Here is a 26,797-nt window from a genome sequence, read left to right on the forward strand (position 1 = left end):
CCGCCCTCCCCCCCAAAACCCACCCACCCAAAACTGCCAAACACTTAAATTAGTGCTCTTGGTAAACTTTTGCTTCTTTCTTCATTTCCCACTAAATGTATCCGAACATTGAATTGCGCTACCTTGCAGCAGAATTCCGCTCCAGGTAATCGCCCCCGTCTAAACCTACAAACCTATGCATAGGGGAACAATGCGCGTAAAAGCAAACTCCAAAGAAACATATGAGTCCTTTGTCTGTTGAGAGATATACAAACAAAAGCTTAATGAAAAATCGCCTCAAAAACAAAGTAGTATTAAAGCAAACTATCGTTCAATGCATCTCCAGGAGATGCAACGCCGGATGTCGGGTAGAAGCCTCCAGGCGAAGAGCGTCCCACCAACTAGATGTACAGCTGTTGACAGCAAGAAGTTTGCGTGAGTTTGCGGTGGTTTGGTGTTTAGAGCTAATGCTGCTGACCCGCAACACAGATAGTTGCGAGCAGTCGTTCTGTAAGGCGCACGCTATCTTGCACTTGTAGCCACGGGTCTTCTGCCGTGTGCACAGCCCCTTGGACAAGCTGAGAAATAAACACGTATCAAACCAGATGAACAATCCAAAGCCAAACTCCATACCCTGAGCAGTAAAGCTTGGACCGTAAATCATACGCAGCGAATCCTAAACCCTAACGCTACGCAGTTGGCCCTAAACCCAGAAGACAAGGGAGGTGAACGCCACTTGCTCTCAAACTGCCTGATGCAGTACCTGTGCGCGTATACATACATACAAGATAGGGCTAAGGGTTTACGGTTCAGGGTTTCGATTTCAGGTGCAGTCTTACTATCTGCACTGTCTTTCTATCCTTGTAGACGTCACACTTTGCGACAAGATCCAACCTGAATTCCTAAGGAAACAATAGAAGAAAATAAATTAGGCACAAACACCGCTTCCCTGCATATCTTCAAAGTTGTAGGGGGTGTGGTCTGGGGCTCAGGTTTTAACAGGGTTTAACACCTCGCAAAGCGCATTCGAGAACTGCTTTTGCAAAAAATCGCATAACTCCGGCCACAGTTATTGTTGTTCCTAGTGATTCTGTTGCCGCTACACCTGATGCCGCTGCTACTAATGCTAATGCTGTTATTGGTATTGCTGCTGCTACTGCTTCTTCCGCTGGTGCTGCTAATTATTGATGCTAGTATTCCTCCCACTGCTTTGCTGTTGTTGTTGCAGGCGCTGGTACTGCTGCTATTACTGTTGTTGCTACTGCTGCTTTATTGTAATTCTGCAAGTGGTTTAATATTGCTCACGGAAAAAATGAGTTGATTCAAAATATCGTCGAACGTTCGGCCCCGAGTATCTCTGCCTCCTGCCTCGAGCTTGCTGAGGCCTTCGGCAGTAACGTCAACTACTTTCATGATTTCCTGGGGTGTTCAAACAAACAGGGCGAAAACAATAAGGGAAAAATTAGACTAATCGAACAGCAATAACGGACACAATTACAACTAGAAGAAGGGCAGGTAAAAGCACCGTAAAGCGGCTGTAAGAAGCAGCAGCAATCCCAACAACTTCCCCAGCAAGAACAAAATCAAACGTAAGAGCGCAAGCAAAAAACCAAAAGAAAGAAAGAGAATAATGACCCCACCATCATCACCAGCAGCATCATCGGGAAGGGGACCAAACTAACAGTGAAAAAGTGGCAAATGGGAGCACGGAGGAGACCTGCTTGAAGGATATGGCTGGCAAGCAACGACAAGAGTAGCAACAGCAGCGGGGAGGTCTACCTGTCCCTGCCTCCCCAAAGCGACGCAATCGAGGGTCCCCCAACTGTCAATTAACTTCAACGCCAACTTCCACCTGTAGACATTGTAGTGTATGCACAGTGTGACATATGCGCGCTGCATCAAAACCAACTATGCCTCCTTCGAAATAAGCTTCGATGAAAGAAAGGCAGCGAGAAGGCAAGAGAAACAGTCGGAACGACAAGGGCGGAAAGAGAGAGAGAGAGAGAGAGAGAGAGAGAGACAGGCTTAGACGCAATTCGGAGTGACCGAGAGAGAGAGACGCAGAACAACACAGAGTCACTGACACAGAGATTGACTGGCAGAGAGACTCGCAAAAGAGATGCAAGAAATTAAAAGGGTCGCGAAGGCAGAGGCGAAGAGAAGGGGAGTTAGGCATATGCAAACACGCAAATGAATACTAGGACAGACACAAGCAAAATCACGCAAAAACAAACGCGCATCAAAAATAAAAAGACAAACAAAGCAGACGCGCAAAGACAGGCACAACACCAAACAATCTTGAACACTATCAAAGAGGGAAACGAACACGCGAACGCAAGACAAAGCAAAAGGAACATATACGAACACGGAAACACAAGTGCATAAAAAACACATAAAAGTGGACACAAAAGCAACCATGGACAAACGAGGACAAAAATAAGCACGCACCAATCAACAAACAAACCACATCACAAGCACCAACGAACAAAAGTCAATAAGCAATAGCAATACAAGCAACAATCAATCAACAAATAACAACACGAATTGAAGTCAAAAAACGAATAGAAAACAAGCAACATTCGCTAAACAAAAAGCAAGCAACACTGAATCAACAAATAACAAAACATAGAACGTCTTAAAAGCTAACTCCCGCCTGCCTCACCGCTGTTCTGGTTTTACTGCCTTTCGGCAGAAGGTACAGTTAAGGAGCCCCACAGTTGAAATATTTGAGGCGTTCTTCTGCAGTTTCCGCTTACACTGTGGGCAGGCGCTGAAGAAGCAGTAAAAGGAGACTAAACAATTGGTCATGTTTATATATCGTCGCTAGTATGCTCCTCTCCCAAGGAAGCTCTTGTTGTGTACCTGTTTGCGCTGCCTCTGAAGATTTCGTCTGTCAGTCCTTGCAACCGTGCCGCTGCTGGTATTCGTCGGAACGCACTCTATGCTAGACCATAAAATATAAACCCCAAGCCCTGAATACTGCGTGTTAGCTGTGTTCTGTCTGAGGCTGATCATCTTCCCGAACCCATGTAGGGAGCTCTCGCCGTTGTGTGTGTCTCTGTTTAGGTATCTTAACCATGTACAAATGCCTTGATTGCAGCTATTTACATGCGCTGCTCACAGCCAGAAGAGATGCGCCCCCTGCAGGTCCAAGAGGCTACCTATGACGTTGAACGCCCTGCTCGACCCCACCTCCTCCAAGTGCAGATGCTGCACTGCTCGCCCAACCTCCCCCAGTGTCTGTAGAGCAGCGCTCCACGCACAGAAATGCATGCAACGCATGGAACGCAAGCATGTCCGTGAGCATGTAGCGGGCCCCGGGGCAAACACCATCCGTACAAGTCTCAGGCTGCCAGGGGTACAAATTTGTATGTACACGAATGCACAAGTACATATGGATATATTATCGACAGACATGCACTCAGGGCACCGACTAAGATAAATAAACGGAACAGGTACATAGATAATTCTGCGTGCAAATGCAACATTTGAGTCAGCACAACACCAACACAAACACCGACAGGTGTTAACAACGGCATATAAACACCAAAAGTGCGTTCATCCGTCGAGCAGAACGGTAGATTAAATGAGGCAGAAAGAAGCCCAGAGAGATGGGACACTTACAAGAGGAAACGCCGCCTTCGGGCCATAGTCCTCTAGGGTGTTCAGAATGGCTGCTCCCTTTGCAGAAAACCAGTCCAACTCTCCTTGCACATCTGCTGCAGCAACGCCTGCGAAAATTGGGGTTTGCGTGCGGGACGAACCTCCTGTATGCGCCATGTTTTCTTCTGTCGTTTCTTTTTCGGCTTGCATTTGCCTCTGTGTTGCTGGTGCTGCTGCTGCCCTGGTACTTCTATTTGTTTCTGTTGCATGTGCCCGCTGCAAGAAAGTGATCTGCATTTGAGCAGAAGAAACCAGACAGCTCCGGCCCCCGTATTCCTGAACTTTAGCACCTAACCTCACAAAAGCCCGATAAAAACCAAAAGCAAACGAATGATGCACGTATGATGCATTCAACGGATGGTGCATGCACCATCCCTAAGTGTTCGTCATGGAGAAACAGATTTGATGTCCTTACCCTTGATAGCAACCAACGGATTGTCTTCTAAAGCAGAATGCGGCAGCTGAAGCGCCTGGGCGCCAAAGAGAGTGAAGAAAACAGGCGACTCCGAGGCATCTAGGAGCGTCAACTCTCTTCTAAGGAGTTGTTCATTTTTCGTCTGTTCCAAAACCCAAAAAGAAATAGAATCTGAAGTGAACAAGTAGCAATTCGCCTCTGGCCAGCGCATGCGTTCGTGCACGTCAGTACGCCAGTAGTTCTCATTTTTGTTTAATGTTGTCAGCGCTCCCTAAAGCTACGCCGTCATGGATCTGCATGGTGCTTTAGGTGTTTTAAATTATTTTCTTATACTAGCTAAACTACTGCAACCGAAAACAAGCAACCCACCCGAGACAAAACCGTTTCAACCTCTTTCGCTCCCACGACAAATCCCAACACGTCCACCACGCTCCCGGGAGGAAACCGCGGAAGGTCCCCCAAATACACCCGCTCAAATCTGATGCAGCACACAGGCAAGGGCACATTCAGCCCTAATCAACATAGACACCCCACCGGCCGAATAAACAAGACGCAGCCAAAAAGCCGCAAAAAATTCCAAAACACCTCAAACCATATAATCCGCTGCAAACAACGGGATAGCTGTCACCGTAAAGATGCTTTTGACGGGAACAAATAGATACAAAATTTAGTAAATATTTTGTATTTTACCAATTACTTTTCGGCAACTCAACCCCACAGAGCCCCCAAACGCAGCGAACAAACGAAAACATCCAAAGAAGAAAATGGAAAATAAGGAAAATAAAGGGAGGGTAAGCAAAACTACAGGAAGAAACTAAACGCCCGTCAACAAACAGGAGGCGGCAGAAGACAAACAGGAATGCACGGGTGCAAAGCAAAGGACGGAGTGAGCAAGCTCATGTTTGCAGAAATTTGTAGGTGTCATGTGTAGTCACACGCAAACACAACAGCCTGAAGTGAGGAGAGATATGGCAAACAAGAGGAAAGGCGAACGAAAGAAGTGTAGTGAGTTGCCGGGTGTACAGACAGCTGGCTCCCCGTACTTTTGCAGAGGAATTGACGGGTCGTCCCCCACTTCATCTATTTCTACTGAAGCATCAAATTTGATTTGGACCTCGTGCGGCAGCGAGTTGTGAAGCCTCGAGAAACATACGCAGACAACACAAAAAGCACAAAGAACATCTTTAGTGCCACTGGCGTGCTGGTGTACGATGACTCCTTGGGAAACAATACTCGTGCGGTTGCAAACAAAAACAACTGTTTTCGGCATTACGCGAAAACAATGTAATCATGCCTTTATGTCATCAGCCTACTGTGTAATCATATAAACAAGAGCAACAAGATAGATACATATATACACTATATCATACACCACCTACTATTACTCATGCGGTACGATGGCATTTCATAAAGAAGTGAGCAAATATAAATATGAAGTTGCAGTGCACCTGTTAGCACGTTGCAGAGTGCCTTTGCTGAAAGTGTAGACCTTGCCCACCGACAAACGGGGATGCCAGTGAGATGCAGCACGGCCGAAGAATGTCGCTCGAATCTCTGTCGCCTATAATGAGCCATCAGCACCAGAGGTAGCAACAGCATGAGCAGAAATCAGAGCAACCGTAAGTGCAACAGCAAAAGGCAGAACGAAGAACATCGACGGCAACAACAACAGCTGCAGCAGCAAGAGCAGCAGCAGCCTATTTGGCGCTTTCAAGAAGAAAACAGTCCATCTAAATCGCCCCCTCTTCATTAGTATCTGTACACCTCAGCGCGCAGAAGGCAGACCATATGCTGCACCCCAAACCCTAAAGGACCCTAGGCCTCAGCTGACCTGTGCATCGATAAGATGGACTGTAAAAAGGATGCTTTCACCTTTAGCGTTTGCAAATGTCTTGATTTCACTCCTAACAACAGAAAAAGCAGAAAGGCAGAGACCGAAAACGAACAAGTGAACAAGGATGAACGGAAACAACGATAAGCAAAAGATGACAAATATGCACGCAGTAAAGCATATAAATTCAGATAGCAAAGACAGGCTGAAAACGCAGACACCAGAGGACAAGCAATATGTCAGCACATGCCCTACAACCAGCCCTGCCTCGGCAATCCTTTAACGCAGCACAACACAAGGCAATGCTGGATAAAGAAACACAACACAATACAACGCATTGCAGAGCAGCACGTCACAATTCGACACAATACAGCACGATACAGCACAGTAAGAGAGTAAACAGAGGCGCAAGTCTATCAGTCCAAGGACTGGCAAAACAGAGAAGAGACTTCACCCTAATGCAGTACACTACAAGCAAATACATTGTCTTGTGTTCCAAAGGAAAAGGCATCACAACCACAACAAAAGCACAAACCTACAGCCGAACAACAGCAGCATCAGCAAATAAGCACTACACAGCATTATTTGAACAGGCATTTCCTTCTACATTACTGTATTGTGTTGTTGTGTATGTAGAGTATTCAGTTGCTGCATTAAGTGCATGGAAGAGCTTTGTGCTGTTGCTGCTGCGGACTTGTAAGAAATGCGAGCCAATAGCTCCCAGTGATGAGAATATAAATGGAGTTCTGCAATAGCTGTACGTACACCCCGACGAGCTGTAGCCACAGGGCCCCCGCGACTGCGTGCATAGACAATTGTGTCTTTGGCTGCATACGAGAAGACAGAAACAGCCCATAAAACGAATATTTCTTGCCCACCCCCAACTAATGCATGCATATTCCAGGCACTAAGCAGAGACTGCTTTCGGTGGCACCATTGAATAACATTTCATATCCACCTATCTACCTTTATATTTAGCTAAATATACACAGATATGCATATGAACATTCTTATATACACAGATATGCATATGAACATTCTTATGCTAATGTACATGAATAGATATGTAATTTGAGTGGATGGACCTGCCTTCGTTACTACTCCCATTGTTCTTCTTGGCGCGTTTGGCGGCCGCAGCTGTGGGTAGTTGCCCCTCTGATGGGGTTCTCTTTGTTTCTTCTGTGCTCTTGCTAGGGGAATTTCCCCGATGCTTTGGAGCCTCTTCGCCGCCGCTCTCTGCTGCATACAGGCGGTGAGGCTGCATGACCAGCTGACACCTCGGTCGTGACCACTGGCCCGGCAGCAGCTGCAATTCTGTCACCACTGGAGTCCAACGACCCCTGCAAACCCGCATGTAGAGATATTGCATGCACATGTTACACATGTATAAGAATATTGCATATGCATACGCATACAGTCACATAACTGCCTGCATATATACGTTGTTATATATATGTATATATGAGATATATCACGTATCGGTGTATGTCTATAAATCATTTGTGAGTCACCATGTACACTGAAAGTGGGGCGGATCATGCTGTGCTGATACTGTGTGCATTTTGCTGTAAGGTTTGTGTTGACCGCAGTGTGTTTGATTCTTTCTTTGTATATTTGCTTGTTTTTTATGTGCTTGCAGTGTGCTGTTTGTTGGTCTCCGTGCTGTCTGCACACTTGAGGGAACATTTGGAGTAAACGGCTAATGATAAATATTTGTTAATCAAAAACTCAGGTTTGCAGGGGACCGTCTCTCGTCGCATCAACAGCCGGCCATATTGGTAGCGAGACCGATTTTCTTCACTCTGCTGCTGCTCTCCTCCGCCACCTGCCAGGTGCTGCTGTTGCTCTTCCTGCTGTTCCTTGGCGCCGTCTGCTGCATTTTTTTTGGAGGGCGTATTCTCTTTAGTTTTAACTTGGATGCTACCGTCTGTCGCGAGGACCCTGAGGTGTATTGCGAGGCACAAAACAGACGAAAAGACGCAGTAAGCCAACACACTGCAAAAGCTGCTGCCGCCGCCAGAGCAGCAACAGCTATACCTGTAGCTGTGGCTGCGCCTGCAGAAAGGGTAAAATTGCAATGAAGTAGGAGCAGAAGAAGACTCTAACGACCTGCCAATGCGTCGATACAATCCTCCCCTTTTCCCCTCTCCTCGCACCGCACTCCTCATGCATATAGTATGCAGTGTATATGGTATATGCAGGTGTAAGGTGAAATGTCGGCTTATGGTGTGCAAACAGATGCGAAAGACGAGTGGCAAAACGTACAAGATGTGGTCTTTGCCTAGAGGAGAGAAAGAAAGTGCAGCCAATACCGGCTCGCTCCACATACACCCCGCTGCGAAGGCGTCCCAGAAACCGACAGAAAGCACAGGAGACGGTGGCGCAGAGGCCTCAGTCTGCTGCTGCCCATTGTGGAGCTGCATGCGGGTGTACATGCAACCCGTACCGCCCACAGAAGCTGCTATAATGGGCTAAAATGGTAGAGGGAGCCAAGTATAGAACCGGCAATGCTTGCAAGGAAACAGCAAATAATGCCGATATTTAAGGAATGGAAGAGCAGCACAGATGCACTCAGCTCCTCTAAAATGCAAGCTAGTAAGAGGAATTGATATTCATTTCGTGGTCGTTTCTGTTGGTGGTGAGTTAATTATGTTCAGTTTCAGAAAACCGATTTCGATGACACCGATATTCAGGAGCCCCAGGGCGGACCGCTAGGGATAAAGTGTTGCCGTAAGATATCTTGTTCACCCCTCAAGAAAAAAGGCAAATAAGCTGAAATTTTTTATTTCCTTGTTTCTAGCTGGAGACGCTTTATCAAATAATGCAGCAGCAAGCAGTCACGATAGCTGGTCAGCGCCGGGGGGCCCCAGACAGTTGATATCGTCTTCTTTACGTTGCAGCGACTGCCAGAGTGTCTACTATTAATTTAACATTATTCAAAACTCCAGTCTGTTGTAATTAAAACGAAGGACTCCGCTGAAACAGACCACGCCAACCCAAGGGCAAATGCGGAGTCCCTGCGTGGAGCGGCGTCTGCAGTTGTTAGAATGTGAGCATATGGAGCATAAAGTGCTTATTATGTTTACTGAAAAGGCTAAATAAAGCGTTCGGTTCGGTGTCGCTGTACCATACGTGAAGTGAAGTACACTAACGATACCGTATGCCCTCTCTATCCCTGATGCTACCGCGCCGTATAACCCAACACATTAGGTGACTGTGTTGGTATGGCGGCCACCGAATTCACCTCCTCTGATGTTTTTGTATATTTCTATTTCGTGAATTATACAGTAATTGAGCCCAGTTACGTCCCTTAACACCCGCAGTACACATCACAAGGCGGGTCCAAATGCCAACACATGCATACCACTGTCTAGCTACAATTCACAACTACAGCTTATCCTGATTGGAGAACAAGAAGCCATCCAGGGACTGTCGCATCACAAGTTCCTCAGCTACTCAGAGATTAGCCGCCGACATGCGAGTAACACCCTGAACGCCAAGCCAAAGGCGTTGCGTAGTGTCTTGCACAGACGAGGGCCTCAAACAACTATGAATATATCACTATATATCCATGAATACAGATGAATGTACATAAACGTACACATGCACTCTAACCTTGCAAGCATGCATCCGAGATTTATTCATTCAGCACCGGCCACCATACACAATGCAGGAGCTTTCTTCGTTAGGAAAGCCATTAGTGGGCTCAGAAGGAGCTTCGTCTGAGCTAGTTGAATGCCTGCCCTACGTGTTTCCCTTATGTTGCTGTGTAAGCCTATTCACGTGTTAACTTGTTGTTTAACTTGTTTGTTTGCGCCTCGTAACACCTGCCAGCTGCTGTAATGCTGTTAGGCTGACACAGCGCAATGAGTATTCGCCAGCAGCCTTTTAAGGAGCAGCTCTGACGACTGCAGCACGCAGAAACAGAGCAGCTGCAAAACCCCCAGCTGTATCAAGACGCAAGCTGGAAGCTCCGCACCTGGCAACTAACGATATTCTATGAGAATACCAGGTATGAATACACAATTATGTTGTTTTAGAAGAGCGTGTTCTACAAAACCCAACAGTGTATGATGACTAGATGAAGTTATATTACTCGCTCGTTTGTTGTTGCTGTAGGAATATGAAAGCAAATTTAGAAATGCCAAATGCAACCGGGACACAAACTAATCGCCAACGAATCCAGGGCACCCTAACCAGCTTCCTTTTGCAATAAACACTAAGCAACAACAGATGCTCCACTTATGCAGAAGAACTCAGACAGCCGAGGGCAAGCATCGCAGGCATACATGAGCTGACTCTCTTCTTCAACGTCTTATATCTGTTCTTCGTCTCGTTGGAATATACATGAATTGATTGTTCGTTTGTTTGCGTTGGTTGTTTGCGCCTCGTAACACCTGCCAGCAACTGAGAAGCTGTTAGGCTGACACAGCGCAATGAATATTCGCCAGTTGCCATTATAGGCGCAGCTCTGAAGACTGCAGCACGCAGAAACAGAACAGCAGCAAAACCCGCAGCCCTCTCAACACGGAGACTGGGAGCATCGCCTCTGGCGTCATACACTGAAGAAATAGGTTAATAGACAGATACGTCTGCGAGAAAAGACGGGCACCAACGCTAATGCCTGCAGGCAGTTCGTGCTGCAACACGAATAACTCAAACCATCGGCAAGCCTGCTGCTGCAATGTGGAGAACCGAAAACCCGTAGAAAGCTCGTCCAATCTAAAATACGGAAATGTGGATCCGCACACAAGTGCACATAAGCAAATATGCTCGCCAAAGTTGATATCTACAGCTGCACATATTCAGCAGCTTCACGGAAAACAGTAAAACAATCATGAGAGCGCTCACTTGTCCACATATACAAGGTAGTTTAACTCAGTTCGCTCAGTGAATACTAAAAACGCAACGCCATAGTAGTAAATACTGATAGAGATGCGCACACATGTACCGAACTGTAAACAATGACATAAATATGCGCTCGCACTTAACCCGATGGCGAACACTTGTAACCACCAGGGGCTGGGCGGCGTGGCTGCTTTGCGTTTAGAAAGCAGCCATGTTTTTGTTGCCTCTCAGCAATTAAATCGGGACGCCAGCTGTATGTACACTCAGCTGACGCGCTCCATGAGGCGAAAGGTAACCAACTGGCCCACTGCGCATGAAGCAGATGCATCGTGCTAGAGATAAATCAGCATCTACATTAAAGTACGCTAACTGGTTACGAGTGCTGTCTTCACTGTATGTCTCAATCGTGTCTGCGTCGCAAATTGTACAGAAGCATAAACAAAAGGCAATTGATTATGTCGTTGTTGTCATTATATAGCCCTTAAAATCGCCACACCTCTCGCTGCAACTGTAGCAGCACTAAGCACAGAGGCCTTTGGGTCCCCTCCGCCGCCAGCTGTACATACACTGCGCATCCAACAGCGTCTGCAACGCCCCAGCTCCCTGCTCTGCCTTCTGTGAAATCATCCATGCACTTAAATTCCTTAAATTTATCTGCTGGGCAAGCGCGTACAGCTGTACGCAAATACAACTGCAAGTACGGCGGCATGCTGTCTGTACAGCTGGCCGGAGGTACATATATACATGTCAATCTGCATGCACAGCAAAACGAGTTATCGTTGTCTCCCATTCTTTCCAGCTGTCTGTACAGCTGAGTGCTGCTGACACATCCCGCCGTACGCACACCTCTTTTGTGGCACTGCGGGTGTCTGCAGCTGACTGTGTTTGCTCAGTTGTAGGTAAGGGGACTTGAGAATTTAATGCGGAAGGGATCTCTTTGTTCAAGATTGTTTTTGAAGTCGTTTCTGTTATCTCCTCCTCTGTTGTCTCTGTAATCGCCTCTGTAGTCACCCCCTGTGCCTCGGTTGCTTCTAAACCCGCTGCCGCGATATGTCCCCCTTCCTGTTACTCTCCCCCGCGCCCCCAACGGGTTCAAACCCGCGCGCCCTCTAAATCCCGGCCTGCTGCGGTGGCCCATGCCGTCCTCTCTATCGCGAGACCCCCAACCCACGCGATCCGTCTCACGCTGGAAGCGGCGCTCGTGCGTCAACGCGAATCTGAAGAAAATACAAGGGAGCGCGCACAAAAATGCATGTTCATCGCATCGAAATTTAGTTGCACAAAATTAAAAACAAACACAATGAGAGGTCAACGGACGCTGATGCAGTTGCAGATACTGCACAAGCAGAGGCAGCATGCAACTCGCGATCACAGGCACAGTCAAGCAACCCCGACAACCACCAGCTAACATCCCTGTGGGGTATGTGGTGAAACCAACAAGGCGTTGCTTTGGCTGCTGGCTATCGAAAAACCTAACCCCCAACCTTTGACCCTAGCCCCTAGAAAAGGACGCACTTTGGGTTTTTCATGTTCAACGTCAGTTCATTCTGCTCCACAGCATTCGCCACATTCTCTGCAAGAGTCAACGCCAGCTGCTGCAGCCGCGTGTGTTTCACTCGGCTGATTAAAATATATTGACTTGTCTCATCCCAACTGGCGTGAATCTCCTCGTTTATCATCATCTGAAACGCATCAACATATGCGCAAATCCCCAAATCTTAAACATTTAAGGCATACACCACCATGGGCACGAAACCAATTGGCATAAGTAAACCACAGGCAACAGCTTGAACATTAGTGGTACACACCCACGCTTAACAGACGCATATATTAAATATATATATGTATGTGCTGATACATATACGCATGCCCATGTCCATATATATACACACCGACGGCGTGCTTTTATGCTGAGTGGGGCTCGCAGCCCTTCCATAAAATTTTCTGTGTTCGTCTCCATTTACCTTGCTGACGATCGAGTGGACGGCATTTAAGGAAAGCTCAAACATACTAGCCAACTGTCCGATTGCAAACGAGTCATACAGCGGAAGATACTGCAGAAACGCGCATGTGCCCAAACCAACAAATCCCCGAATGAAGCAGCAAGCCCTCAAAAGAAAACCCAATGGGCCCTGCCCAACGGTAGCAGACCCCAGTAAGTAGGAGGCCATGCATGCTTGCAGTGGGGCCTTAAGGCTTGCAACTCACGGTAAAGATGTATGTGCGCATGGCTTCTGCTTTGATCTTTTGAAGGAGCATTTGTTGAATATGCTCTTTGTTGTACATTTTGTCCCAAATGCTAAGGCTCCAGAGGTGGCGTGCGCAGTCATTCCAATCACCGCGCTGCAGCGCCTTCGTAGCGGCCATGACAGTTTCTCTGGGATTTTCTGGGGGTCCAACGAACGTTTGGCGGTCGTACATTTCCAGCATTCGCCGAAAGTGTTTGCTTATCGGCCGCTTTCGCGGGTCGAATGCGTCGTGCGCCATGTGCGGCACCTCCAGCAACATCGCGCAGCTGCAAAAAAGATAAAACCCAAGATCAGACGTAAACCATCTCCCCAAAACGAAGAGAACTGGCGCAAAGCAGACACAAGTAGAACAGTAGGAACGCGCACCGCATGCGCGTTAAGTCCGGAAGAAGTGTCCCCGCTGAACAGTCCGCCCGAAACCCCAGGATCAAAGTCGCCAATTAACATGTTCTTCCGTCGCATGAACCCTAAACTATAGATATATTTCAGGGGGAAATGTGGCCGTACATGTTGTGAACGCATTCGATGAGCTCCATGCTGATGTGCATGTGGTACGGGAGGAGTCTTCGCTTTTCTGCTCTTTCTTGTTCCTGTGTGCGTTCGACATTCTTGAGGTTCGACAGTCCCTGGGCCAGCAACTCCTTGTGTTTGGGGCATATCTGTGACAAGCATGCGTGTGCATCTTGGATAAGTCCGTTGCGGAAAGCACAGAGACCCAGCTGCACCAAATTCCGGTTGTACAGTATCTGCGTCGATATGTCTGTCTGCATTGCCAACTCCTGAATGTTCGGGGTGTGCATCAAATCGCGCGCTTGATAATAATCTTCATGCAAGCTCTTGCTGTAAGCCACGTGCAGAAGGGCTCGGATCTTCTCCCTCTGACTCGCAGCTGCAGACAAAAAACACCAAACCATGCGACAAATTACCCTCATAATTCGTTTGCAACTACATCACTTGGATTTTACTTCAAACAAACACAGACGGGTTTCGCAGCACGAGCACAGCGTTTCCACTGAATATCATCTGGAAGCAAATCCACACTGTTCACCATCTACTGCTGACGCAAAAAAAACTTAAAAGTAGAAATGGTAATAATAACTGCAGTCGGTTCTAACACTCGCACTGCAGTAAGCATAACGGGGCAGACAGCGTATCGAAGCATCAAATCAAAACATCTGAAATCCTGATAGTGAGATGCACGCGTGAATATACATATCCAAGGGGTGTCTCCTGCCTTGTTCACCACACCACCCTGTTGCACAAAGTCGAAAAGAGGCGTTCACACTGCAGCTCCAGAGAAAATTCAAATGAATAGGCATGCATTGTCGCATGCAGAAACGTACAGTGCTTGAACACATAACGCGTGAGTGTCTCAATGAAGGCAGTGGGCGGAATATTCTCTCCCGGAAGATCTTTGCACAACTCTTCAGGCAGCTCCTTGCGCAGCACATCCCACATTTTTATCGCTATATTGTCCGGCCTGCATATAAAACGCAGGAACAAATGCATGAACAGGGCACATGCAGCTGATTCGTGCGGCTGCACCGCCACCTACTGAATATCAGAAGTGCGGAGTGCCTGCTGCACTCCGTAAAAACCAAGTGCACAGCTTCTGTTTGCACGATGCCAATAAACAAGACAACGGCACCATTTAAGCCATTTGTAAAGCAAATGCATAGAGGTAAAACTGGTTGCGAAGCAAGGGACAGAATTCTGAGGCCCACTTGTAGTGCATGTGTTCGTTGACTTTGAGGGCAACAGTTGCCGCCTGTGTCTTGAAGCCCCTCTCATCAAGGAAGCAGAATGTGCGCCACAAAAGCGCTAGAATATCAATGCTCTTGCCCAGTCTCTCTTTATATTCGTCGGAGTGTACGTCTATTGACTGCAACGACTTCATGAGGTCATCATCAAGACGCTCTACGAAGGACGTGAGAATGGAAGCGGAGATCTGCTGAATTTCCTCAGGCGCAGAGGACTCGGCGAGACCCGCCAGAGGCACCAAGTAGGCGCCTTTGTTCTGCTCCATAATGGACAGCAGCAACTTAACACCTGAAAACGTCTCAACCCAGATGTGCAGCGGCATGCTGGTGAAGACCCCTGAAGTTGTGTCGAACTCGGCGCTTATCAAATGCCCCAGCACCTCCAGATGGCACTGCGGACTGACGGTCTCGGCAAGTTCAGCGAGCCGCTTCAGAATTCTCATCTGTTCCATTTTGTCAACTCCTCTGCGGCCTCTCTTTTCCACCACCATCTGCACGCGCTTCGCGATCACCTCTTCATTAATATCGGTGCTATCGAACAGATGTTCCATGTCTTTTGTAGAGAAACCTGCATCTGTTGGACTCTGGGAGACTTCCTTTGCTGCTGTTTTCGTTCCTTTCGTACCACTCTTCTTTTTTGAGGATTTTCCTCGCTTCCGCTCGCTCTCCTCCCGCACTCCCCACTTCGCCATTGCATCCTTCTGACGGTCTCCCTCCTCTCCTGTTTAGGTCCACAGCAGTTACAAAACAAATACCCGTTATTATCACGCATTCCAACGCAGCATTCAAAAAAGAGCAAATGGACCTATTCAAAGCCACAACATGCTGAATAAAGTCACGAGGAGGAGATGCTGTCCAACTGGGCTGAAGAGATAAAGTGCAAACGGAATTACTACGCTCGGACACCAGCACGTGTCAGGGAATCGATAAACAACTGCAGCTGCAGTCCCTCTCTCGGTCTCCACAGACCGCCGTCTGTGCACTTCTAAGGCTCAAAATACTCATCAGAGCTGCAACATATTTGTGGACCTCAGCTGCATCCAGTCCAACAATGAACATTAGATTCGGGCTCTATACACTGCGGATATGTGACGACAGCACTGCCGCCTGAACAGCCGGTTCCAGAAGCGACACAAGGAGAGCCGCCCTCTCTTTGTCCCTTGCAGAAGTGAAATAATAGACTCGATTGAAATTGAATCTCTCGACCTCACCCTGACTCTCATCATCAGCTTCAGAGTCGGACCAGTCGCTGCCATCATCAGAACCACCTGCCTTCTCCTTGCGCTCTTTGCCTTCCCCTTCAGAGTCGCTGCCGCTGCTGTCTTCACTCACTTCGCTCTCTTCGCTGCTCTCGTCTTCGCTGAAATCACTATCCGACTGCACCACAAGAAAAACACGGTAATATCCAACAACGGCTAGGGAGACACGCACAAATTCGCCCTCTCAACAACAGCCAAACTAACTGCAGATGATGCAGACCACGACTGACTGCCAGAACAGGCAAGTAAAGAAAACGGAGGTAAACAGGCAAATGGCACTATACAACAAAAAAAAGCCGGGTCGAAAGTGTCAGGCACATAACCATTGAGACAAAACAAAATTACGACTTAACAGCACAACTCACAATAAAGCAAAGGGGAGCGAATTCCACGAATTTCATCTCCCCACAATTCGACTTACATCCGCCTCATCCGACTCCTCGCTTTGCGTTTCGAACTTTTCCGGGTTTTCTTTGCACTCTGAAATGCTGGCGGCCCAAGGCTCTGTTGTTTTGCGAACTTTCGCTCTGAGAGTGTTAAGTGCCAGTGCTTTGGGTCTCGATAGCTTTTTGAAGCTCTCTTTGTCCTTCAACTTCTCCTCAATAAATCCCTCCAGCTCCACTAGACCACGAATGAAAAAATTCGGGACCCCTTCTTGCTCTATCACCTGGTGAGCCTTGCTGTAGCTCTTCAGCAGCGTCTCGTAGTCTGTAGAAGCATCGCAATAGGCAGACAAGGCAACCCGCTCCACTCTCAAAAGCACAACGGGCCAGAGCATGCATTGCAGAGGAACGAATAAACCAGATAGGCGAAGCGTCAGCATGAATGAAAGAACCAACAAAGGAACAACACGAACAAGGACACGAAGAAGCAGACAAGACAGAAGTGGATAAAAGGCAGCGACACTAGCAGGAATGCTATAGCAAATAAACCAGCAGACTTAGTTACAGGCCTACCCTTCCCGAGCTCAGCAAAGTCGAGTATTTTCATGTGATTTTCCATCTGGCGGATGACTTCTCTCATGGCGCCCCACCGGCGGTCCTTGAGGCTCTTCACTACCCGGCCTTCATCGTCACTTGAAGACGTCTCCGCTGCTGCCCAGCGAGACGGAGCCGCTACTGGCTTTTTCTGCTGCTGCTGTTTGAACACAAAACACAAAATCCGCAAGAGGTTCGATTCACCGTCACTCCGAGGAACGAAATGAAATGGTGAGCGAACTGAGCTCGAAAGCAAGTACATACATGCGTGCACATGAGACTTTAAAAAGCTTAACAGTTCGGAAAAGCCCCATCCAAACACACGAACAGAAACAAAACACACGCATTCATAGTAATCGGGAGAACACGAGACCAATGGTGGCATAGTCACACGACCCCTCGGCATTGTCCAATAAATAACATTATAGCCCCTACAACCATGCAAATGACCCAAACGCAAAGCGTTAACATGATCCCGCCACACTCCGTGGCGCGCAGACACCTAGTGCGCCCGCGCATACCTCGGCAACGCAGTGTGTCTGCATAGACAGGTAATTGTGTCTACGCTAATTCTTTACGTGTGCAAATTTACAAAACCTAATGTGAACAGCAGATGCAAAAGAATCCAAGAAGTGGGGGCGCGTACCGTCTGCTCCTGATCATCGCTTTCCGAGGTGTACTCGGACTCGGAGGACTCTGCCCCGGCGGCCCAGAATTTGGACTGCATTTTAAAGCCACAACTGGTAAAATCTGATAATAACCTCTACGCAGCAGAAAGGGCATGAGGAAGCTGCGTGAATTTAACTCGGACACGCCGTGGGGTGCAGCACCATGCGGCCCACTACGGCAAACGGAACAACAATGACCCGTCTGCTCCTTTGTTTGCCCAAGTTTTACATGCAAGAAACACAAAAAACCGTGAAAAAACACGCTGCAGTACACGAGAAAGGACATGCAAAACGCAACGCTTGGCCACTCCACTTCTGTTGGTCAAGAAAAGCCCCACCACCGCCGCCACCAGCCCTAAGGACAACGGGCGCCCCCCATGTGTCCCTCTCCCGTTGTATAGCCCTATTCACCGGCGGAAAAGGGTGTTTCCAATGAATACAGTTTTTATTCGAGCACAAAAAGTAAAGATTATGCAAGCATGCTCATTCTTCTCGCCTCTAGAGCCGGAAGGGGAAAGGTTCGCATTGTGGGGCAGGAAGCCCGTGCTACTCTAGCCGCTCTGCCCTCACTGAAGCGACCCTTTAAATGCGCAGTGAAGGATAGAATAGTTTAATGTGGCAAACCGGAAGCAAGGAAAGCAGCATTGTAGAGTGTGGCGCCTGGGCGCGCCGTTGCGGCTCCTCAGGGTGTTCGGTTGTGGTATGGCTATAGTTGTTACGTGTAATTCTAATTGTGTCCAAAAGGGCTACTGGAAGCAATGTGACTGCTCAAGAATTGTCTGCAGTTTTAACTCATCATCGCGCTAGAGTACTTCCCCGCGAAGTCGCCGAGCAGGTGCAGCATTATCTGCAAAATGTTGGGCCCCCTGCCGTTGGCGGAAGAATCAACAAACGAACCTAGTCAGCAAACGTTACCCGAACAGTTGTCCTCAGCAATGGTTTACATTATTCGTACATGCAGAAGTGTGACTGTCTAGAACGCTGAGTTGCAGCAGCACGCTGCGATGAAAGAAATGTAACGCTGCTGCCTGCTCTTCCGCAGCTCCAGGTATTTGAGCCGCTGCGCTCAGAACATTGGAGACTAGGGATGGAGTGTAAGTGCTTTTGAGAAATTTTCACCTCAATTATTTTGGCTGTATTGCAGCTCACAATAGTAGTGGGACAAGTTCCAGTCCCAGAGTCGCTGCAGGAGCCACGCATGTGTTACGGTGCAACGCATGACAGGACGCGTCTCCCAAGCACCTACAGGACCTCCTACGGTGGTGTGTTTTGCTCCTGGAACTTAGACTTAAGGTTAAAACTATTCTCGGGAAGAAATGCTCCAGTGAGTCTGCTGCAGCTCGTGACAGTTCTAGGCTAAGATGGGGGCTGTTCGTGGATTAGAGGACACCAGATGGTTCCTCGTTGTAAGCACGAGCAGCAAGCATCATATTCAGAGCTGTCTAGCCTACTGCAGAGCGCAAAAGATCTGCAAAGGCACTTTGTTGTGAGCATAGTTTTGCCTTAATTGGCCCATGAACACTTAGTCGGATTTAAGACAAAGCCTGCACACATCTAGGAAACATGATATGAAGCAGAAGTCATCAACAACTCACTACTGCACTAGTGATTGCAACAAACAGTAGCGCGTTGTGCTTGTACTGTACTGTCTTGCTGCCTGGTGAGTCGCAACACTCGATAGGCAACCGCTTGGTTCACTACGTCTATGCTCCTTGAAAGTAATCCCCGTCGCCAGTCTGCCAGCCTGCAGACTGGCGACGGGGATTACTTGCTTTCAAGGAGCTCCTTATCTTGACTAATTGGCTGAATTGCATATTTCAATAGACCTTGGGGAATCCAAAGGACCCACGGTACACAGTTACACCGTGCGAAATGCTTGTTGAGACTCCCTCCAAAACATGTGCCAAGAGTGCAAGCTTTTTTATCTTTCACACTGGGCACAGATCATTACTCTCCAGACGTTGAGGAGGCCACAAGGTGCTGGACACCCCGTCGCACTGGAATGTGTACTCATCTCCTCTTGCTGAATATTTCTGTAAACTGTACCTTCCCCCATTATGATGGCTCAAGTACGGCGAACACCACGAGGCAGGCAGCGAAGGAAGCCTCCGCTTCTCTGAAAACACGCTTCTTTTTCTTTCCTATTTGCTCGTCGCTCGTCACTCTGTGTGCACTTGCTATCATTTCCTTTAGAAGGCGAGGTAAGACAACTGTGGCTAGTCTCCAAACAGCCTCACCGTTTTTTCAGAGCACGTTCAGACCCCGTAAGTTGCCCGCCCTGAACTGCAGCCTAGGTTGATCCTAGGTTGCCAAGAAAACAAGCAATGGTGAAAGCCACCGACAAGACGCTAAATTACGAATTTTTTGTCCTTAATAATCAAAAAGTCCAACGGCAAACTCAAGCATTCCATAACAATGGCCCTTGTTGTAAACTGGAAACGGGCAGTCCGTGACTCGTTTGGCAGCAAAGTGGGGGGTGAGAAAAATGGTTGAACTCACCGAGGAAATGGAGCACTTAATAAATAAAGCGAAAAGTGTTGGAGTTTTACCTCCTTAGTCGAGAAGACAGAACACTGCTTTGTAGAACACCCAGATACACAGCTTATGATTATTTCTTATGTGAACGCCAAAGTCGCTAAGAAAACAATTAGAGGTTAGAGGAGATGGCAGACTGTTAACTCCGTACACAGAAGGCATAGGGATACTTTGGGTAGCATATGTGCTCACAGAAGTATGAAATAAGGTGGTTAGCTGACAAAACTAGACAATGACACTCTGAGAGACGTCGCTAGGAAAATCGCCACGGCAATAAGGGAGAGAGCTAACCGCCGATGTGGGCCAAGAGTTGTGGCAGCCGCATCGTCAGGCCATCATCGTGTCAACTCCGTGCTTACCCAAGTTTGTTCCGTCTGTAAGGAGTTGCTAGATTTAGTTTTGGGAGGTTGCTAGTTAGGTATGTTCTGCGAAGGTACGGTGAAGAGGGGCAGCCTGACGCTCTATTCATGGGCGCATTCGCTGCTACTAGGCCTTGCAAATGAAGAGACGAGACGAGGATAAGCAAACGTACGAAATTCCAGTGGAGATCAATGCGGCCCATTCAGCAACTTGTCACTTTGCTTCGATGCGGTGATTCTATGTAGACCACTTCGCCACGGCATAGTCTTCCGCCTGCTGTGGGTAGCTCGGTTAACAGGCCTCCTGCTTGCTTCAGAAAACACCATTGATGCCTCTGTGTCGACAAACAATTAGATAATGCAAGTCTCAGCCCCCCAAACAAAACTTAAACCCTCTACTACAAGAGTAGAATAATCAAGATTGAAGTAGTGAAGGTACCACTACGGAGCGCAGATGTGGTGCAGGAAACCACCAAAAAGTGAGCTTATTCGCTTGTGATCGTCTAGAGAAAACAGCAGACCTTTGTGGAAACTTAGCCCACTTGACACTCGATAAATAATACACACAACTAGAAACAGTTGGAGTAAGACCTCCTCTATGCACCAAACAACCAGGGACTTCCCGAGGGCCGGGAACCCGCTGGACGCCCAGTACATTTCATGAAAGCCATTCGAGGCGCAGCCACAAGCTTCCTTCAAAGTTACAGGAAGCTCCTCAATCTTGAAGAGGAACTTGAGGGGAAAGTGGAAGAACTGGTAGGGGGAGACAAAGTTAAACTGCCAACTAGCTTGTCTGGAAACAATCCATGTATAGCGAAGGAATAGAATATACCTCTTGATCGAGTTGCCCCCTGCACGGTTTTGGGCATGCGACAGTTTCGAATTCTCCCAGTTCATCAGTCCACCAACAACTTGGCAGCCTGCAGTGTCGTGCATCCCACTCATCGTTTGACTTCGGTTACCAGTTTTTATATATTCCGCTGCACTCCGGCAACAGATACACCACTTTGTTGCATAACTACATATGACAACTAGGGTGTACACTTGTAGCAATTGGCTTCGTGTGCGCCTGTTGAACTGCAACGTGGAGTCGATACCAACTTCTTGGGCCCAACTAATGAGGGCTTGGCTGTTACATACTTGGCCAAGGTGAGTGCTTGTGTTCAGCCCGGAAGTGTAAGACAGTAGCAGCACCCGCATATACAACTGTTACGTGAGAGTCGATGGTTCGTAAAATCACAAATGTGCCCTTTCTCCATGCAGCTAAGGAGCACCTTAATGTTTTGTATCTCTGTAGCGTGGTCCGAATCCGATATGGCTAAAATGGAGGCCAGTCGGAGGTTCCCGTCTTGCGTGTAGTTGCATTTCCACGCACATTACGAGCGTTCCGAGGTTCCCATATCTAGCGTCAGATGATTGAAAATTCATTCCTTGGGTGGTCCCAGTTGAATTTTCATGGATATACGCAGTGAAAGAAGGCAACGTGTATGGAGAGAGGACGCAGAATGAGTCGCAATGAGCCTCACCAGACACTTCACATCAACTTTAATATACTTCCTATCGTTTTGTGAGACTGTCTTGTTGCAGCGATGGAGGGCGACGTATGTCGTGCTCGCTTAGCTGAACGCAGTTCACTGGGGAGACTCGTATGCTGCATATTAGTTTGCAGTGGACGGGAAGTGCAGCAGCAGCCGAGGTGTACGCAGGCATTCATGGCAACCGTCAGACAACCACACATTATCTACATTCTGTGCTCAAGCTAGGGGTTTCTATGCCCGCATTGACTAAACTTGAATAATAGTTGGTCGACAAATGACACAAATGGAGAAATGTGGCCACTAGAAGAGCAGGATGAATGCGCTGAGGAGAATTGATGAAGCCTATGAGCAATTTGCACTGGTGTCTGCCAGATTCTGGGTTGCCCCGTGGGGACGGGGTTCTCTTGACAGCTGGAAGACTCAGAGGTACGTTTCCCATACAGCCAAATCAATTAGACAAAGCAGTATAAATGTTCAGTGAATGCATCTTCGCGTGAACGAATACTACGAGGGGTGTCGGCCACGGTCGGCTTGGTGTTGCCCTGTGCTGTCACAATCCGCGAACGGGTTTCATTCATGTGCCTCAGTACCTTTGAAAACCTCATTTAACCTGTTTAATTTCATTGGCTTGGAGCATTTCTCTTAGAAAAATCCCTGTAGAACCATAGTGGGTCTTTCCTCACGAGCGAAAGTCGCATTTCCAGGTGACCAATGGAAATGCAGTCACTTGACCGGCATGAGGAGCAGGTGTCCGGACGTTCCAAAAGAAAAAGAGTGCATTTCAATGTTCCCATTACTGAAAATCCTTCAGGGGGAGAAACCAAGGCCCACCAAAAGCCCTCCTTGGATGCCTGCAAGGGGTTGCATACACCACCAAATTGCTGTTCTACATCAACTGCTTTCCCAGCAGCCAGTGGAACGTGGCTGCGGGGAACCGTAGACAGCCGGAGGGTCCGTTGTGTGACGACCCCTCTGACAGAACCCAAGTCTTCAGGGGAAAGTGTCGTTTGTGTTCTGCAGCGGGACTTGCGGCTTCAAGACAACTGGGCGTTGCTATTTGCACAGGTTCGCAGCCGCCTCCTGTTTGCTCGTCTGTGAGCAGAGGCATGCAATTACGACAAATAAGTCTCCACAGAAGTGCATACGAAGGGGCTCTGGCTCCTGCTTCTGTCTGTTTCGATGGCGCAAGGAAGAGCAGCGCACCTGCGTCGGAGAGCAGCTGCTGCACCAGCAACTGCGTGCGTGTTTTGCCATTTAGGATGCTGCTTTATCTCTCGAGAAGCCATTGCACGTGCTTCATTTAGTAGCTCCGGGCTGCTCTTTCCAGCGCACCACTCGTCATTTGCAATTCCATCTTCAAGGCGTTCAAGAACTCGCCGTCGGCCTCACATCTCACAACATCCCTTTTCACTGCTTCCCGCTGCTCTCTGCAGAAGCTTCCGCTGCTGCAGCAGAAGCAACGGACCGGTTGAAGCGCGCTCTTCAGCAGCTGAACCCACGACTTGTAGTCTGCGACTTGATGCCGCTGAGGTGCGTGACTGCGTGACTGGTGCTGAGCTGAGGGGCGGAAGTATGTAATACAGCAGTCTGAGAAGAACAGGGAATTGCTCCACTAGTAAAAAATAACCCAGAAGAGAGCATAGTTGCGTACAATTCAGCTACTGCATGGATGCTTCTGCATGCTTCTGCACGCTGCTCGTATACATGCTTCTGATTAGGCCCCATGCATCTGCCTTCTGTCTTTTAGTTGGTTTGCTGCTTTAGATTGCCGGCGGCGTTTGTGAAGGAGCTGGGATTTGTTTGCAAGGAGGTGATGCGGTGTCCTCTGTATCAAACGGACGCCCATAACGTCGTGCCTGTCTGGCTAGCCTCCCACCAGCAAGAGGCCAGCAACACACCCACGCTGAGCTGCACACCTGCATTTCCATATAAAGCACATATTTGTTTGCATGCTTGTACATCTGTGTGCACATAAACACTTTGTGCACCAGCATATGCAGATGTGCGAATACACGATATCATATATGAATATCTATAAATATGCACGCCTACATGTGGAGGCACAAAGACGGGTAAAGGCGCCTCCTACGTCAGCACACAAAGTGGCCTATCTCGTCAGGTGTAGCAACACTGCATTGACACATCAAACGGCTTGAAGTGAATGAAGCAGCCTGGGGCTGGCGCTGTTGCTGCCGCATTCATCTTCTCCTGAGATTCATTGTGCTGTTTTAAATAACTTCTGCTGTACTGGCCGTGTATAGACAAACATCAGTACAAGCAGTTACTGATGTGGTCTATGGGCGCCCTCTCCCCACACACATTTTCTGTCGTGTACTCGTCGGCGTTGTGCCTACACACCACTTGTGCTTGCGCACGGATTGGCATACGTCTATATACACAACCATCGTTCTATACTATTGCGCACAGTTTACAGATACGTATGTATACAGTATAGAACATATTTTCTAATGTGCATAGGCTGGTAGTGTATTTCTATAATGCTCTATCACCTAAATAATCGTGCAAGTGTATATTTTAATGTACACTGTGTTTTCAGTACGCGGCGCGGACATTTCGCCCTCGTGTGATGTCCCTCTTAGAGGAATTTGGTTGCGACTTTCCGGAGTTACAGCGGCACCCCCATACGAGCAGCGCGTTGCAGGGGGGCATCGCCAACATCCTCCAGCAGCAGCCACAAGTGGACGAGGCAGTGCAGCTGCCTCCGCAATGGGTGCCGGGGGCTGCCGGGGGCTTCGCCGCCCTCAAGGCATTCTGCTCGCAGCAGCGCCTGGCTGCCTACCCCTCACGGAACAATCCACTGCTGAACACACAAAGTGGGCTCTCCCCCTGGCTGCACTTCGGGCAGATCGCAGCGCAGCGTTGCTTGTTAGCTGTTCGTGCACTGGGGCCTGCAACGAAGATTGGGGCGGCGGCGGCAGCAGGGAGAGAATCCTTCATTGAAGAGCTTGTGGTGCGGCGGGAATTAGCAGAGAATTTCACCTTTTACAACGGCGCCTACGACAAGATTGAAGGGGCCCCCAGGTGGGCGCAAGAGACTCTGGAGGCGCACCGAGGCGACAAGAGGGAGTACGTGTACTCCCTCGCACAGTTTGAAGCAGCTAAGACCCATGACGTTCTCTGGAACGCCGCGCAGCTGCAGCTCGTTCACGTTGGGAAGATGCACGGCTTTCTGCGCATGTATTGGGCTAAGAAGATACTGGAGTGGAGCCCGTCAGCCCAGGAGGCACTATCGGCGGCTCTGCATTTAAATGATAAGTTTTCGCTGGATGGAACAGACCCCAACGGCATCGTCGGGTGCATGTGGAGTGTGGCAGGAGTACACGATCAAGGTTGGGCAGAGCGGCCCGTCTTTGGAAAAATCCGCTATATGAACTTATCAGGCTGCAGGCGCAAGTTCCCTGTAGACGAGTTCGTGCAGAAGGTTCAAGCAAGCACTCGTAAACTAGTAAAGGAAACACACCCGAAAACCAGGAACAAACAAAAGGAACCGACCGCAAGAGTAAATGCCACTCTTGCGCTCCAACCGTCCCCCAACAAATCCACTAAAAAGGAGAAGCGACAATAAACTCCCAACCTTCTGCCAGGGCAGCGCCTGGCAAGACAGCCGAAGACAAAGTACTGTAAGGTACTGAGCCTGGCCCTCTGAGGATTGTAACATTCCGGGAGGGAAACGCCAATGCAAGCAAAGCGCCGCATCACAGGAAACGCCTGCCGTTGAGAGGGCAGAGAGGTTGCGTTGCAGTAAACCGTTGGGTTAGGCAATTAAATAAAGTTAGTGTTCTGAAGAAAGCAACCCAACGATGCGGAACACACCGCGCAGGGTTCAGTAGCGGTATTTTGTTGAGTAATCCTTGGGGGAAATTACCAGACCTCGGCCTGAAAAAAAAATATGGACACCGCAGTTAGGCAGTTCAACAACGAAGAGACTCCTGAAGTCTGGTAAGGTGGTATGCGCCTGATAATTGCTGTTGCAGATACCTTTTCTTGCTCCTCTATAGATGCATTCAATAATGTCAATGAGTTCTTGTTTATTGTTCATGGCCCAGTTGATTTTGTTGTTGTTCCCCGTACCAAGGTCAATCATCATGTGTTTGTTCCTGCATACAGACACACCGAATCGCTGCTTGCTTTTCCTCTGTCTTCCCCGGTGTTTAATGCACTTCCCTCTTGGTTAAGAGAGACGGGGCAATCAGAACAAGAGTTTCTAAACTTGTCTCCTCGACCAGAAAGCGAATGCTGCAAAAACCTCACCGGTAGAAGAACATCACTGTTACAGGGTCATACAACTCGTACATCGTCGTGAAATCAGGCACTTCCGTTGTATCCACCTGCCACGCATTTCAGCAGCAACACGTCAAGACATCTGAAAGAGACAACTCGTAGAATGCAACAGGGACAAACAGACAAGAACCGGGACGAGACCGCAAGGTCAAAATGAAAGAAGAAAGATGCAATCTAAGGATACAGTACTTGAAGAAACACGCCGAAAGCAGTGGCAAAATAAGTACAATACATGTAAAATGCATTATAAAAAGAGGAATCAACGCAAGTACACTGAGGGGGTAACGATACTAAAAACATCTTAAGGCCATGGTTCCGCGAAAGTCCCTTCTGGGGTATCTGTGGGTCTCTCACCACGTAAATAACGCAAAAGTTTTTGACATCCTCTGCCACTTTAAAGAGAAGTTCGTCCAT

The 26,797-nt window shown here is 48.3% G+C and overlaps 4 protein-coding genes across 4 annotated transcripts; 1 reads left to right on the top strand and 3 right to left on the bottom strand.

Moving 5' to 3' along the window:
• Positions 1-3,096: 3,096 nt before the first annotated feature.
• Positions 3,097-8,311, bottom strand: EMWEY_00020150 (hypothetical protein, conserved; the record flags this gene model as incomplete). Its single annotated transcript, XM_013480341.1, has 10 exons — positions 3,097-3,219; positions 3,604-3,932; positions 4,058-4,199; positions 4,427-4,535; positions 5,101-5,196; positions 5,506-5,618; positions 5,889-5,961; positions 6,974-7,228; positions 7,677-7,829; positions 8,154-8,311. 10 exons carry the CDS (start codon positions 8,309-8,311, stop codon positions 3,097-3,099), a joined length of 1,551 nt encoding a protein of 516 aa, XP_013335795.1.
• Positions 8,312-11,625: 3,314 nt separating this feature from the next.
• On the bottom strand, positions 11,626-17,708 carry EMWEY_00020160 (eukaryotic translation initiation factor 3 subunit 8, putative; the record flags this gene model as incomplete). Its single annotated transcript, XM_013480342.1, has 11 exons — positions 11,626-11,953; positions 12,252-12,418; positions 12,701-12,790; positions 12,945-13,251; positions 13,493-13,874; positions 14,329-14,465; positions 14,710-15,466; positions 15,957-16,122; positions 16,426-16,712; positions 16,961-17,141; positions 17,628-17,708. 11 exons carry the CDS (start codon positions 17,706-17,708, stop codon positions 11,626-11,628), a joined length of 2,883 nt encoding a protein of 960 aa, XP_013335796.1.
• Positions 17,709-22,425: 4,717 nt separating this feature from the next.
• Positions 22,426-25,667, top strand: EMWEY_00020170 (DNA photolyase, putative; the record flags this gene model as incomplete). The annotated part of the gene is made up of 5 exons (XM_013480343.1): positions 22,426-22,507; positions 22,992-23,146; positions 23,340-23,611; positions 23,846-23,933; positions 24,639-25,667. The coding sequence occupies 5 exons, from the start codon at positions 22,426-22,428 to the stop codon at positions 25,665-25,667; spliced, it is 1,626 nt and encodes a 541-aa protein (XP_013335797.1).
• A 258-nt stretch (positions 25,668-25,925) lies between these two features.
• EMWEY_00020180 (mitosis protein, putative) lies at positions 25,926-26,797 on the bottom strand (the record flags this gene model as incomplete). Its single annotated transcript, XM_013480344.1, has 4 exons — positions 25,926-25,978; positions 26,081-26,199; positions 26,354-26,430; positions 26,738-26,797. 4 exons carry the CDS (start codon positions 26,795-26,797, stop codon positions 25,926-25,928), a joined length of 309 nt encoding a protein of 102 aa, XP_013335798.1.

This window comes from Eimeria maxima, genomic scaffold, assembly GCF_000499605.1.
Source record: "Eimeria maxima Weybridge genomic scaffold, Emw_scaff183, whole genome shotgun sequence".
Lineage (NCBI taxonomy): Eukaryota > Apicomplexa > Conoidasida > Eucoccidiorida > Eimeriidae > Eimeria > Eimeria maxima.